Raw genomic sequence first — 16,091 nt, forward strand, 5'->3', positions numbered from 1 at the left:
TTCTCTCTGTGCATGGGTTTCTCCGGGTGCTCCGGTTTCTTCCCACATCCCAAAAGGGGTGCAGGTTTGTAGGTAAATTGGCACCCAAAAATTGTCCCGAGTGTCATAGTCAGTGAGTTATACGGCATGGATAGCAGCGGTCCAACTTACGCATGCCGAACAAGATGCTCCATCTACACTACCCATAGAATATCAGCGTTCGACTGATATCCTTTTAAATTCTTCCTATCCATGTACCTTTCCAAATGTCTTTTAAATGCTGTTCTCATACTTGCCTCAATTACTGACAGCTCTTTGCATAAACCCACCACACTGTGTGTGGAAAAAGTGTGGATGCAAAAGTGGGATAAGAGAACTAGTGTGGAGGTGTGATCGATGGTCAGCATGGACTCGGTGGGCCGAAGGGCCTGTTTCCATCCTGCATTTTACATTTTCATATCAAATAATTTCCTCCAATTGCAGAATCAACACTAAAAAGTGTTTATATCAGTCCGGCTGTTTTATTAGGCAGTTTCTTGTAGTTCAGTTGAAAACTAAATGTGGAATAAAGATGTCCAAATTGCATTTAACGTGATTGATGTAAGCATCTGAAGAACCAGGCATTTGGCCAGCTTTCAACCCAACAATGACCATTGATTTCGCCCACATCAAGTACCTCTTGCATTCCCCTCGCCCCCCCCTCGTCTCCCACCATTCTGGTCCTCCCAGTTTCACTGTTCACATTCCTGTATCCCTCTTGTTATCACACATTTCCCAGCCAACAATGGGCCATTATGGGCCTCCACCCTTCCTGAGGTCACCCGTGGCCGCTTCTGATGTGTTCTGGCCTTTTCTCGCCTCCAGCTTATGTCACTCCAACCTCTACTTTCAGTCTGAAGAAGAGTTCCGACCCGAAACGTCACCTATTCTTTTTCTCCAGAAATGCTGCCTGACGCTGAGTTGCTCCAGCATTTTGTGTCTATCTTCGGTGTAAATCAGCACCAGTAGTTCCTTCCAAAACAATTAATTCTTGTGTTAATTATCTTCTTCCCGTATTGTATCCCATTGTTGCTTCTCGTGTCCAACCTCAAGGCAGTGAAAGCACACACAGGTCGCTGAGACCACTCCTCTTTATAAAGCTATTTGTACTCCAATGCTCCCCTCTTCCTTCTAGGGATGTAGTAAACTTCCACTTACCAGCGTTCCTTGGCTCTCAACAGGGAGGAGCAGAGGGTAGGTGGAAGGGGCATGCTGATCTTCTGCACAGCTGTATAACAAGGCACATGCATATATTACATTTCCAAGCCAGTGTAGGAGTTCTGGACCTATTTTTTTTTTTATTGAAAGAGACAGCATGGAAATAGGCCATGGTGATAGAACTGTGACCACCGATCACCCATTCACACCAATTCCAAGTTATCCCACTATTGCATCCACACCCTACACACTAGGGACAATTTACAGAGGCCAATTAACCTACAAATCTGCACGTCTTTGGGAGACACGATAAACATTAGGATTGAACACGGGACTCTGGCGCTGTGAGGCAGCAGCCCTACCAGCGGTGCCACTGTGCTGCTCCTTTAAAGCCGAGCATTCCAATGAAGCAAGACTGTGGCTTGTGGCTAGATGTCTTGCCTGTTGACTATGATTGGAAAAGCTTTGGCCTCTTTCCTCTTGTTGAACTTCGATCCAAGTCTGTGTCTGGGAGCTAACTGTTCCTCATGCGACGTGCCAGCTTCCTGACAATAATGAGCCAAACCTTATTCTATTTCAGGCAATAGTTACGATAAACATAAAGCAATGGGCCAAGGAATGAATTTCAAAAGCCTGACAAAATTTATTGGAACTCTGCAGAGTCCATGCATGAGTGGATGAAAAAGTGGGATAACATAGAACTAGAATGAGCAGGTGCTCATGAGATGGTTGGCATGAACCCTGTGGGGCGAATGGCCTGATTCCATGCTATATCTCTAAACTAAATTAAAAATTCAGTAGATATCAAATATCGCCCAATTTAGTAATTTTCCCTTGACACCACCACACAACATTTGCTCCAGGGACATGTAATATTTCAAAATGATGTAACAATTCCTCCTGTAAGTAGACTGAGAAATCATTCACCAACTCAATTAGGCTCTTAATATCTAAGTGACATTCCAAACATTTCTGTCATAGTTAGAATTCATCTCACCCAATGATGTGCTTATACCTGATGATCTAGGCTCAAGTCTATCCAAGAAACACATAGCCAAAGGTGGACCTCAGTACTGTTAGCATACTTTGCAGAGATTTTTTAAACTACAAAGCAAAACTCAAAGCAAAATTTCCACAGATTATTGTATATGCATGTCCCAAAAAATCTTCACAAATCTGTCTAAATATTTATGTCTTAATACACAGCATGCTGGAGTAATTCAGCAGGACAGGCAGAATTTCTAGAGGTCATGGATAGCGATGTTTTGGGTGGGACCCTTCTTAAAACTGCATGTCCATGTCCTCCAGAGATGCTGCCTGACCCGCTGAGTTTCTTCAACACTTTGTATCTACAGTTCCTTGTGTCTCCATCTTAATATTTATTAATATGCACCGACTGTACAAGTTGTCACTTTCCTATACAGATTTAGACTCGGATTGGAAATGGTCCATTCAGTCTACTGTCCATGCTGACCCATTTGCTCCAGGGACATGCAATCTTTCTAAATGATTTAACAATTCCTCAATGATCAGCAAGTACCCATTTACATGAATTTTATGGTATTCACGTTTTATTCTTCCCATATTTCCATCACCTCTCCCACAACGCTATCAATCATGTACACTCTAAGCACAATTAAACCACAGCTTTTTCTTGGGATCTGAGAGCAAACTGAAACAGCCTGGGGAAGTTCACATGGTGACAGGGAGAACGTGCAAACTCCACAGTGTCAGCACCTGACGTCACTGGAGTTGTGAGGAAGTAGCTGTGCCAGTGTGCTGCCCATTTCACATTCTGTTCCAGTTATCACCAGATGCACAAGCCTAGAAATTGGACCTCTTCTATTTGTGAAATGCATTCTCTATAGGTAGTGATCATTCTAAATCATGCAGGTTGCATTTTACTGTAACGGAATGGGAGGAAGCATCCTAATAATGTTTTGAAGGTGATTTTCTCCACTTTCACAACTCTTAAAGGGCCTGTGATTGGAGATTAAGACTAGGGGCAGCACAGGGGCGTTAGAGTTGTGCACAATTTTGCGGTAAATTTCTGCTGAATTTGGTTTAGAGCCACAATGTGGAAACAAGCCCTTCAGCCGACCCAGCCCGTGCTGACCACCGATTACATGTACACTATCCTACGCACTAGGGGCAATTTTAATTGAAGCTAATTAACCAACATACCTGCACGTCTTTGGAATATGGGACGAAAACGGAACACCTGGAGAAAATCGACACAGTTACAGAACGTACAAACTCCGTACAGACAGGGTATTTCGCGCTCTAAGTCAGTAACTCTACTGCTGTGCCACTATGGCACCCGCTTTGGCACCAGGAAGCCAACAGCCCATCTGATACAAAATAGACTGCAGATACTAAAATCTAGAACCAAAATTCACTACAGTTGTGTATAATGACGCGTAAAGAATGCATAGACAAATGAACACTGGATTGATGCACCTAGTGTTCACCTCGTATTCACTCCCACTTGGTCCCCTCTCCCTGATAATCTGGCACTAAGCAGATCAACAGATTTAATTTGGTTTTGTGTGGTGAAAGGGAGCCATTTAAAATACAGATAATAAAAGCGAGAAAGAAGTCAAAGACACAGTCTCATTGTGTGTGGGTTGGCAATGCTAAAGAACAGTATTAGTAGTTTTGCTCTGGATTCCAACATCGGTATACTCTTGTCTCTCCATTAGTTGCTTACAATTTGACTGACCTAATGCTCTGCCCTCTGCGTTCTGTTCCTGTCAATGCCTTTGGCCTCAGTTGCTTCCCTTGGCTTTGTATCTCCTGGCATTGTAAAGTTCAAGGCCATTGTTCTTCTAATTCTGAATAAATATAAAGGGCTTCAGCTGTGGAACTGAGATACTCTGAAGCATTAACTTATTTTTAAACCACTCATCAGGAAGCACTCATGATTCACCATGTGTGAATATATATTTTATATGTTTTTTTACTGTTGTTTTGTGGAACAAACATTGCCCACATTTGGAGTTAGTCATGGAGGTTTACAGCGTGGAAACAGACCCTTCATCCCAACTGGCCCTGTGGCCCAGTTTACCAACATGTCCCATCTATAATAGTCCCACCAGCCTGCATTTGGCTCGTATCCCTCTAAACCTGTTCTATCCATGTACCTGCCTAAATGTTTCTTAAACTTTGCGATACCACCTGCATCAACTACCTCCTCCAGCAGCAGAAACCCACCACCTGTTGTGTGAAAAAGTTGCCCCTCAGGTTCCTATTAAATCTTTCCCCCCTCACCTTAAACCTATGTTTAACCACTCTTGAAATACTTTTTCAGATAATGTCAAAGTTCACATGTTCAAGTGTTTGTGAATGGTCCCGCCCCACCTCTTCGCCAGCTTTCTCTTTCCCACTATCTTCAGTCTAAAGAAAGGTCCTGACTCAAAATGCCACATGCATGTTTTCCAGAGATGCTGCCTGACCCACTGAGTTACTCCAACTCTTTGTGTTCATTGTCTAAAACGACCATTCCCAACTCTTTGTGCACAACTCCCTTGGAGTGCCAAGTATTAAAGAGGGTTCAGGAGATTTTTATCTTGAGGTAATTTTGCTGGTAAAATTACAAAGGAAAAGGAAATAAAAACGATGCTCAGTCTTATTGTAGGTCCTTTAGCAATATCTGGGTCAGCTTCATCTCCTTAAAGGGGTCGGTTGGTAATGTCACCAGGTGTTTAAGGGAGAGGGAGTATCTTTTACGAATGGGAATAAGTGGAGGTTTTAAGTCACAGAAAAGTTGTGAAGTAATGATTCAAATGATGGAGACACAATGACAATCACAATCATCCTGCAGATGCTGGAATCATGAAGAAACCACAAAGTGCTGGTGTACTCAGCGAGTCAGGCACCATCTGTGGAGGACATGGACAGGTGGTGTTTTGGGTCGGGACCCTACTTCAAACTAATTGGAGTAGGGGGAAGAAAGCTGCAAAAGAGATGGGGGCGGTACAAAGACTGGCAGGTGATCGGTGGATAGGGGTGAAGATCCAAAAGCAGGGATTAATACAGATGGGTGTCCACCGATGTGTTGGGCTGAATGGCCTGTATAACTCTCTGCCTGTATAACTCAATGATGCGATACAGAGAGATATCCCAATATCTGTTAACTGTCAATGGTTTTGTCGTGTACTACGATTGAAATATATTGAAATGATGTCGCATTTTTCACAATGTAGGCAGGCAGTGGTGCAGCTATCTGAGACTCTGCCTCCCAGCTCCAGGGAGTTAAGTTCAATCCTGACTTTTTGTGGAGTTCTTTCTGTGAACACGTAGGTTCCTACTGGAAACTCCTCGTCCCAAAGATGTCAATAGGTTAATTAATCATTGTAAGTTGTCGCTGGTGTGTGTTTTTTTTTGTTTAGTTTAGAAATACACCGCGGAAACGGGCCCTTCGGCCTACCGAGTGCGTACCAACCAGCAATCCCTGTACACTAGCACTATCCTACACAGTGGAACAATTTGTACCGAAGCCAAATTAACCTTTAAAACCTGTACGTCTTTGGAGTGTGGGAGGAAACCAGAGCACCTAGGCGCTCACAGGGAGAACATACAAACTCCATAGAGATAGCGCCCGTAGTCAGGATTGAACCCGGGTCTCTGGCGCTGTAAGGCAGCAACTCTATTGCTGCACCACTGTGCCGCCCACTGAGCGAGTGTAGGTGAGTCAAATGTCAATTAAGAGTGTTTTACTTGTCATGTACTGACAATGGAATGATGACAAAGAGTAGGAGTAAACGGGTCTTTTTCACAATGGCAGGCAGTGACTAGTGGGGTATCGCAAGGCTCAGTACTGGGACCTCAGCTATTTACAATATATATTAATGATCTGGATGAGGGAATTGAAGGCAATATCTCCAAGTTTGCGGATTACACTAAGCTGGGGGGCAGTGTTAGCTGTGAGGAGGATGCTAGGAGACTGCAGGGTGACTTAGATAGGCTGGGTGAGTGGGCAAATGTTTGGCAGATGCGGTATAATGTGGATAAATGTGAGGTTATCCATTTGGGTGGCAAAAACAGGAAAGCAGACTATTATCTAAATGGTGGCCGATTGGGAAAGGGGGAGATGCAGCGAGACCTGGGTGTCATGGTACACCAGTCATTGAAGGTAGGCATGCATGTGCAGCAGGCAGTAAAGAAAGCGAATGGTATGTTAGCTTTCATTGCAAAATGATTTGAGTATAGGAGCAGAGAGGTTCTACTGCAGTTGTACAGGGTCTTGGTGAGACCACACCTGGAGTATTGCGTACAGTTTTGGTCTCCAAATCTGAGGAAGGACATTATTGCTATAGAGGGAGTGCAGAGACGGTTCACCAGACTGATTCCTGGGAGGTCAGGACTGTCTTGTGAAGAAAGACTGGATAGACTGGTTTATACTCGTCTCTAGAATTTAGAAGATTGAGAGGGGATCTTATAGAAACTTACAAAATTCTGTTTTTTTTGGTTTAGGCTAGATACACCGGAAGATTGTTCGGCCGATGTTGGGTACCAACCAGGACAATCCCTCACAGCTTAAGGATACACAGGAAATCCTTTAAAACCGAGCCAAATTAACCTTTTTTCACCTGTACGTCTTGGGAATCTCTGGGACTCTCTGCCACAGAGGGCACCTAGGGCCCTCACAGGGGGCTATATTTACAGAGGGCGTAGAGATAGTGGCCCTTGTGGCAGGATTGAACCCGGGTCTCTGGCGCTGTAAGGCAGCAACTCTATTGCTGCACCACTGTGCCGCCCACTGAGCGAGTGTAGGCTCGAAGGGCCGAATGGCCTACTCCTGTTTTACTTGTCATGTACTGACAATGGAATGATGACATTATCACATGCAACAGCATAACAGGCCTGTAAACACAATACTCATAGATAACATGTAATAAACAAACAAAATCAGGAAAGTTATAACCTCAAAACTAATGCACAATCAGCCCAAGGTCCATAGTGCAATCAAAGACAGTCCAAAGTTTATAGTTTTGTTAATTTGTAGAAATCTGTTACTTTTTTGAGCAAAAGCAGACAACCAACCGGGTCAGGACACATGGGGGAAGAAAGAAAATTCATAAGGAAGCAAAAGGCATAAAACTAGAAATCTGAAGTAAAAACAAAATCTGTAAAAAATAAAAATATCTTTAAGGCGAGGCAACGTTTAAAGGAGATGTATGGGGCATAGTGTTTTACACAGGGGGTGGTGGGTCCCTGGATTGTGTTGCCAGGGGTGGTGGTGGAGGCAGAAATGAAAGTGGCATTTAAGAGGCTTTTGCATGGGCACGGATATATGTAGGGAATGGAAGGATATTAATTATTCACAGGCACATTAGAATAGTTTATCTTGACACCGTGTTCGGATAGACATTGTGGGCCGAAGGGCCTGTTCCAGTGCTGTACTATTCTATATTCAGGATATACAGGATAGGTCCATTGGTTTTAAAGAGAGAGTAAGAAAAAAATTGTTTCAATGGGATTTTTCACGTTACTTTCAAGGCATGCCAGAGTCATTTTCAAAAATACTAAATTAGCTAAAACGTGGCCAATATCATCTGTGCATCTGCTGAGCAGAACAATTCCTAGGGTGCAATTTTGATGATTTGCAGAGGAGTTCTCACCAGAGTCCCAGCCAATATTGATACTCGATCAACATCACTAAAGTAGATTATCGGGTTGTTAAGGACGTTCAGGGAGCTTGCTAATCGTTCACACAAAACGGCGAGAACATTGTTGGTGAGAACAAAATGAACCTGTTTCCACTCAGCTGATCCTCCCCCAAAACCAGTGCATTTAAATGCTGCCGACATTGTCCCATTGAAGGAGAATTACAGGATGTATCAGCGCACACACAGTGATCTAACGGTGGGCTTAGTGAGAGAAATGTTTAACCGATTTGCTTTCCTTGGTCTGTCATTGTTTGGATGTCAAAGGGATCAATTATGTGCAGGACAGTCAGAAGTGCTTCATTTGATGCTCTCTCACCATTGTGGTAATTATAGGAGTATGTGAACATGATTAATCTTGTGTTGCATCTAACAGATCTTCATTCATTTTGCAGTCCCACGTCAGCCTGGAGGGAATGGGGCTTTACTCGGCCTTCTTGACATTGAAAGGGGGATTACCGCAGACGAAAATGATGCTGGAGACGACCGAGGTATTTATTCCAGTCCTGTCACTCACGCTGTGTTTAGAGCTGGCAGGGCTCCAGTTGTATGAAATCAAAGCTCACAGCTCTAGTTTGCTGAGAGTAGGAGAGCTTCATCACAGTAACGGAGATACAATGGAAAAGAAACATAGAAACATAGAAAATAGGTGCAGGAGTAGGCCATTCGGCCCTTCAAGTCTGCACCGCCATTCAATATGATCATGGCTGATCGTCCAACTAAGTATCCTGTACCTGCCTTCTCTCCGTACCCCCTGATTCCTCTAGCCACAAGGGCCACTTCTAACTCCCTCTTAAATATAGCCAATGAACTGGCCTCAACTACTTTCTGTGGCAGAGAATTCCACACTTTCAACTACTTTCTGTGGCAGAGAAAAGAGGAGCAAGCAGATTCAGTTGGAACGTTCAGAAGGCATGCTGATAAAAATATTAAAAAAAATTTACGGGAAAAAATCAGGACGGGATTAATTAGATTGTCCAGATGGTCACAGAATGATGAATTGAGTGGCCTCCTGTGCTATAAAAATCAGTGATCCAGGGCGGCACAGTGACGCAGCGGTAGAGTTGTTGACTTACAGCAACAGAGACCCGGGTTCGATCCTGACTACGGGTGCTGTCTGTACGGAGTTTGTACATTCTCCCTGTGACCTCGTGGGTTTTCTCCGGGTTCTCCGGTTTCCTCCCACACTCCAAAGACATACAGGTTTGTAGCATAATTGGCTTCACTAAAGATTGTAAATTATAGGATAGTGTTAATGTACAGGGAGATCATTGGTCGGTGCAGTCTCGGTAGGTGGAAGTACCTGTTTCCGCATTGTCTAAAGAATCCAGGACGTTTCTCCATGAAGAAGCTGTAAAGAAATAAAGGAATTATGTGACCACAAAACTGACTGCAGATGCCAGATGGTCTTATTAACTTTGTTAACATAGCTAGGCTCTTCCTGCTTTCTAGTAATCCCCAGGGTGTCATCGCCCGACACCCTTCTGTCAGATTTAACCTTCTGGACACTCCCAGGCTGTTACCCTGCCTGGCAACTCATCATTACACACTTTCTAAGGCAACAGAGCCATGGAGATGGAGATCGCTTTCCATTACATGTCTCCGATGTGCAATACCTCACCTTACATATCTTGTACTCCACTGCTGATATCCTGCATCAAGCAGACTCGTGCTGAACTTGCATAGCATGGAAACAGACCCTTCGGCCCACTGATTCCATGCCGACCATTAGCCTTTCATTTTTACACTTATCCTACCCTTATTCTCCCCAAATTCCAATTGACCATCCACTAGATTCTACCCCTCACTGACACACTGAGTGTGCCCGCTATGCTGGGAAGCACAGTGGCGCAGGGGTGGAGTTGCTGCCTTACCATACCATACCATACCATACCATAGAACTTTATTTATTGCAGGAGGGAAATTAATTTGCCAACAGTTATAAATAACAAAAACTACATGAAACATGAAAATAAAATGATGAGTGGTAAGGTTTTGGGGATGTGCAAAGATTGAGGAAGTGGGGGGGTCTCAGTCAGTCTACCCCACGACAGAAGGGGAGGAGTTGTAAAGTTTGACAGCCACAGGGAAGAAGGATCTCCTGTGTTGTTCCGTCCTGCATCTTGGTGGAACCAGTCTGTTGCTGAAGGTAACCAGTGTGTCATGGAGGGATTGAGCTGTATTGTCCAGGATGCCCGCAGTTTGAGGAGCATCCTCCCCACCAAGACCATCTCCAATGAATCCAACTCCACCCCCAGGAAAGAGTTACAGTGCCAGAGACATGGGATCGATCCTGACTACGGCTGCTGTCTGTATGGAGTTTGTACGTTGTCCCCGTGACCTGCATGGGTTTTATCCGGAAGCTCCAGTTTCCTCCCACATTCCAAAGACATATGGGTTTTGCAGGTTGATTGGCTTCTATAAAAAATGTAAATTGTCCCTAGTGCATGTAGGATAGTGCTCGTGTATGGCGATCGCTGGTTGGCATGGACTCAGTGGGCCGAAGGGCCTGTATCAGCATGGCCCACTGAGTCATGGGAAACAGTGTTTCCGCGCTGTATCTCTAAACCGAACTAAACAAGGGGCCAATTAACCTACCACTCCCCACGACTTTGGGATATGTGAGGAAACCCGATTATCCTGAGGAAATCCACATGATCACAAAGAGAACATGCAAGCTCCACACAGACAGCACGCAAGGTAAAGTTAAACCCGGGTCGCTGACGCTGTGAAGCAACTACTTGCCGTACCACTGCGCCGCAGTTAGTGCAAGTGACCAAGGATGAATTTCTATGTGGAGATCTAAAGACGGCTTTGCTAAATCTCAAAGTTGTACTATTACAGGTACCAATTATGTCAGGCATGCTTGCCCCTGGCTACTCTGTCAATGATTTATCCTGGTAACCTTAGCTGTGAAGTGGGAGTTGAGTAAAACCCCTGTCTCACGGTGTGAGTCCACCCACCAGTGATCCCGAGTTTAAAACAAATCAAACTCGTGGTAATCACGTAGAATTAACGTAGTAGGAACGTCGGAACTCGTAACGTTAACGGCAGGTACTCAGGAAACTTGTTAAATCGTGAAAATCTTTCAACATGATGAAAGACTTCCACTAGTCAAATTTACTCTTGAAGTAAACATTTTTAACTTTTAAACTCGTTGTAAGAATGTAAGTAATCCGTGAGTTTACCGTAGTGACTCGTGAGCCTACCGTGGGCACTCTTTAACTCAGCGGGACAGGAAGCATCTCTGGAGAGAAGGAATGGGTTACTCCAGCACTGTTTCATACACAAGAAAGGGCAGATGCTGGTTGACACAACGTGAACACACAATGCTGGAGTAACACAAAGACACAGCAGAATTTTGGAAACGTCATCCCGTCACCCATTCCTTCTCTTTTGATTTGCTTTGTTTTAAACTCGGGATCACTCATGGGTGGACTCGCACCGTGAGACAGGGGTTTAACACAACATAAATTGCATACATATTATTCAAAGAACAGGTTGCACTGGAGAACAATGCAGATTGCAAAGCCTTGTTCAAACATCTGTAGAACCTCATTCATGATGTGCTCCTGTGTTTAAACCGTGTTCCTCACAGTCTTCTATTGGGTGAACATTCTGACAAAATTTGATGTTCCCACTCAGAATAATTTCAAACATCATTCTCTTGCACAGACAGCGACCATGTGTGGAAGAAATTAATTTAGAGGGAAATTAAAGGAAAGTGACAAGTGGACACTTTGCAGGTTTACTTCAAGAGAATTTATTGCACGATATCATGGAGAGATGGCGGCAGTTAACTGCTCACCAGTTCTCTGACCTTATAGCAACATTAGGCAACAGTTATACTTTGTAGTAAACAACTTTTGTTTTTGGTTAGATACAGCTATTCAAAAATATACTATCTACTACATGGGTACCAATTATGTCATTTGTCATAACATGCTTTCTGTTTATGTCAATCTTATTCAACAACAAATAGTTAATACGTCAAATACAATACAAGAGCATCTTGACATTATTCTACCTCACCTTTTAGACAGACCCTTTCTGAGCCAATCATAAGCCCCCCCATTTAAAGCAACATTTCTATGCTACTAGCGGTAGGGGCGTGGGTAATCTACTGTAACTTCTCACAAAGGAAAACAAGCTTCCTTATCTCCTTCTACCATTTCATGTTTACATTTACCATCCACCCTCCAACACAGCCCTACACAAGAAGTAATAAGTCTAATCTTATTTGCCGATTCCCACAAACCTCTTCCCCACCTGGTCAAAGAGAGATGCCATTTGTCACAATCAAACACTCTTTTGTTACCTTATTCAATTCCAATCAAAATGAAGTAGTGAAGGATATTAATATTTTCTTCCACACCATGTTTGCCTAGAATTAACTGAGACAAGCCCTAGTTTATCATTGAAGTGGGCACAGGATAACAAAGGGTAAAGATGATCTTACAACAAATGTAATAAGATATAAGTGATGTGTATTACTGTAATTTACTGTACTTCTAATAAAATAAAAAAAAATAAAAATAAGTTAAAAAGATGATCTTTCACTTGAGGAGATATTATGTGATGTTGATTGGCTTCACTCTGCCTGGTTTCGAACATTAAGTTGCTAGCAGTGTTACCTCACAGAACCAAATAAGTGCAAAATACCAAAGGGATCTTTTACCTAAAATATTCAAAAACCAAGACACCAAGTCATTAGCATCTCGGACAGTGGCCAAGAAACCTTTCCCAGTCAAGAATGACAAGGTTGACATTCCTGGAAATGGCAATGGGCCTGCCTCACCCATCCCTCTTTGCTAACAAGCTCGCACCCGAGTTTAGTTTAGTTTAGAGCTACAGCGTGAAAACAGGCCCTTCATTCCACTGAGTCCACACTGACCAGCGATCCCTGCACACTAACACCGTCCTGCACACACTAAGGCCAATTTGTTTACCAAGCCAATGCCCCTACAAACCTATTCGCCTTTGGAGTGTAGGAGAAAACCAAAAATCTCAGAGAAAACCAAGTCACGGGGAGAACGTACAAACTCCTACAGACAGCACCCATAGTCAGGATTGAACCTGGGTCTCTGGCGCAGTAAGGGAGTAGCTCTAGTTCTACGCCACTACGCCACCTTAATTTGAATATTTTTTTGTTCAATCCCACAGAACACCTACACCTACAAGCATCAATGAACCAATGGTTCTCCTTAAGCTGTCTGGAGTAAACAGCTGTGTTTTTGGTTTGTTTACAGATATTTTGGTGAACAGCTGCAATTTTGACCACGGAATGTGTGGCTGGACACAGGAGAAAAACGCAGCACTTCTCTGGGAGCGAGTCCCTGAAGCGTCAGGTAATCAAAACCTCTTAAAGAACATGTTGTTCATGCCTTCAAATAAATGGCAATCAAACAAAAAAATGTAGAAAATTATTCAATAGTCTGGCCAAATATTAACGTCAAACATTGTGTCAGAGGGTGGCGTATCTGTGGAATTAATTGCCACAGACGGCTGTGGAGACCAAGTCAATGGATATTTTTAAGGCGGAAATTAATAGATTCTGGATTAGTGCGGGTGTCAGGGGTTATTAGTATGGGTGTCAGAGATGAGAAAAAACGTTTTCACCCAGAGAGTTGTGAATTTGTGGAATTCCCTGCCACAGAAGGCAGTGGAGGCCAATTCACTGGATGAATTTAAAAGAGTTAGATGGAGCTCTCGGGGCTAGCGAAATCAAGGGGTATTGGGAAAAGGCAGGCACGGGTTACTGATTGTGGATGATCAGCCATGATCACAATGAATGGCGGTGCAGGCTCGAAGGGCCGAAATGACCACCTCCTGCACCTATTTTCTATGTTTCTATGTTATGGGGAAACGGAGAATGGGGTTGAGAGGGAAAGATAGATCAGCCATGATTGAATGGCGGAGTAGACTTGATGGGCCGAATGGCCTAATTGTGCTCCTACCACTTATAGACTTAAGAACAAACATAGGATGAAATGTAATGAAGGTTGACTGGAAACTTAAATTTAGAAGAACTGGAAAAAAAAGGAAAGGGTTAAACTGTGGAGAGGGGATGGTACAGTGGAGGAATTCTAGAATTCTAGATAGTATGCCAGGCAATGGTAATGGCAGAGAGGGCAATAGTTGTGCCATTCAAAGTTTCCAGGATTTCCGGATTGGAAGAGGTTACAGAGTGTGCAATATCAAGCCATGTAGTGATTCCAACATGAGGACTTCAAAATGAAGGTAGACGTGGAATAAAACATTTTTTTTGTTTTTTTATATGTCGGTCTGTGCCCAGTTGCACTTTAGTTAAGTAGCAATGATATAGCGAGTGGAATATTTTGTAGTTTTAACAAAAGCAGCTTTCTGGAAAGACTTTCTTGCAAATTTACCCACATTGGGCCCCAGGGAATAAGCGCTCAAGATACACTGAGGTATATCAGTGATAGAGGGTTAGTGTTGAGGTAGATTACAGGGCCTGTCCCGCCAGCATGCGATTGCATGCGTCTAGCGCGACCAAACGTGGTCGCTTGAAGCGTACGGCCTCGCGGGGCCGGTCCCAATTCAAACTGCGGAAGCGTATGGAGTTGTGCGGGGCTGGTCCTGACATCATATTCACCAATCAGCTGGGCAGGAGGCGGGCCGACTGAATTTGGACGTCGCATGGCGTCGGGCAGTGACGTCATCGCACAACGCCACGCGCTAGGCATACGCCATCAAGACGGTGCGTACGGCATCAAGACGCTGCAAACGGCCTCAATGCGGCTGCAGGACGACGGGCCGTTGTCACGCGGGATTTTCGGACAGTGCAAGATTTTGGAGCCCCGCGCGATGTCGGGACCAGCCCCGCACAACTCCATACGCCTCCGCCGATCGAAGTGGGACCGGCCCCGCGAGGCCGTACGCCTCAACCGACCACGTTTGGTGCGCTAGACGCATGCTATCGCATGCTGGTGGGACAGGCCCTTACCAAATGTGGGGGAGACATGAGGGGCTAAATGATTTCCTACTCCTTTGCACCCTCTTTCACATTGTATCTGTAGCTGTGACTTGAGTAAATCAGAATGCAAGATTAAAATTAATGTTTTAAAGGCACTTTTTAAAATAAATGTTCATAGAAAGGACCCCAGTTAAAGTGAGCATCACCAGAGCCCGGAATCGATCCTGCAATTTTTCAAAACTGCAATTTTTACTCCAGATTTGGAGTCCCCTTGACGATAGAGAAGGGAGGCAAGAAGGGCACCAACTATGGTACACAGTGTTGCAGCGGTAAAGTTGCTGTGTGACAGCGCCACAGATCCGGATTTGATCCTGACTATGGGTGCTGTCTTTATGGAATTTGTACTTTCTCCCCTTGACCGCATGGGCTTTCTCCAGCAGCTCTGTTTTCCTCCCACACTCCAAAGACGTGCAGGTTTGTAGGTTAATTGCCTTTTGTAAATTGTCCCTAGTGTGTAGGATAGTGCTAATGTACGGTGTGATTGTTGGTCAACGTGGACCCGGTGAGCCGAAGGGCCTGTTTCCGCGCTGAACGAAACTAAACTACCTACTGCCCTTAACCAGTCTGACCAGTATGTGACCCCAGTCACAGACAGCAACACAGTTGATTCGTAAATGTCAGTCGCTCAGATCACATGTCAATAGAGATGGGAATAAATAGGAGATCCTCTCTGGGATGTGGAGATGGAATCCTGGTTACCATTTCTGTGCAGTACTGGGAATTGCTGCACTGTTGGAGATTCCCACTTGGATGTGTCTCTAGTGGACATGGCACTGTTCATAAATCAAGTCCTCCTCTTGCCCACGCCAATATTTAAACCTTAAGAAAATTATCATTAAACAGATTCTGCTGTGGATAAATGTGGCTGCCATGTGTCCCCACATTACGACAATGACAGTACTTCAAAAGTATTTAATTTGTTTTAAAGCACTTGAGAAAATTCCCCATCATCAAAAATTGCTCTGTCCAAGAGTCAGGAGTCAAGATTGTTTAATTGTCATCTATCTATATTATTAAAAGTAAGATCTTGACCGCTTTTGACTCACTGCAATGTGATTTCCGAGAGAACGCCTTCATTTTGACCACCTCGCTCAGAGCCCCCCTCCGCTGGACTGGACCGGAGAATTTTTCCCATCGACGAAAAATCAGAGAGATATTAATATTTTTTTAAATTCGCCATTCTCTCTGCTGCTCCTGCTGGTGGGATGGACTATAACACCCAGAAGTGGTATGCCTCACCCAGTCTCTGC

The 16,091-nt window shown here is 44.1% G+C and overlaps 1 protein-coding gene across 2 annotated transcripts in view; it reads left to right on the plus strand.

Moving 5' to 3' along the window:
• Nucleotides 1-16,091, plus strand: part of npnta (nephronectin a) — a 68,517-nt gene that overhangs the window by 38,154 nt on the left and 14,272 nt on the right. For both annotated transcript variants that reach the window (XM_055641780.1, XM_055641788.1), the window contains 2 exons: nucleotides 8,240-8,335; nucleotides 13,094-13,192. In XM_055641780.1, the coding sequence (XP_055497755.1) occupies nucleotides 8,240-8,335; nucleotides 13,094-13,192 (195 nt within the window). The remainder of the gene's footprint in view (nucleotides 1-8,239; nucleotides 8,336-13,093; nucleotides 13,193-16,091) is intronic.

This window comes from Leucoraja erinacea, chromosome 1, assembly GCF_028641065.1.
Source record: "Leucoraja erinacea ecotype New England chromosome 1, Leri_hhj_1, whole genome shotgun sequence".
NCBI classification, from domain to species: Eukaryota; Metazoa; Chordata; class Chondrichthyes; order Rajiformes; family Rajidae; genus Leucoraja; species Leucoraja erinaceus.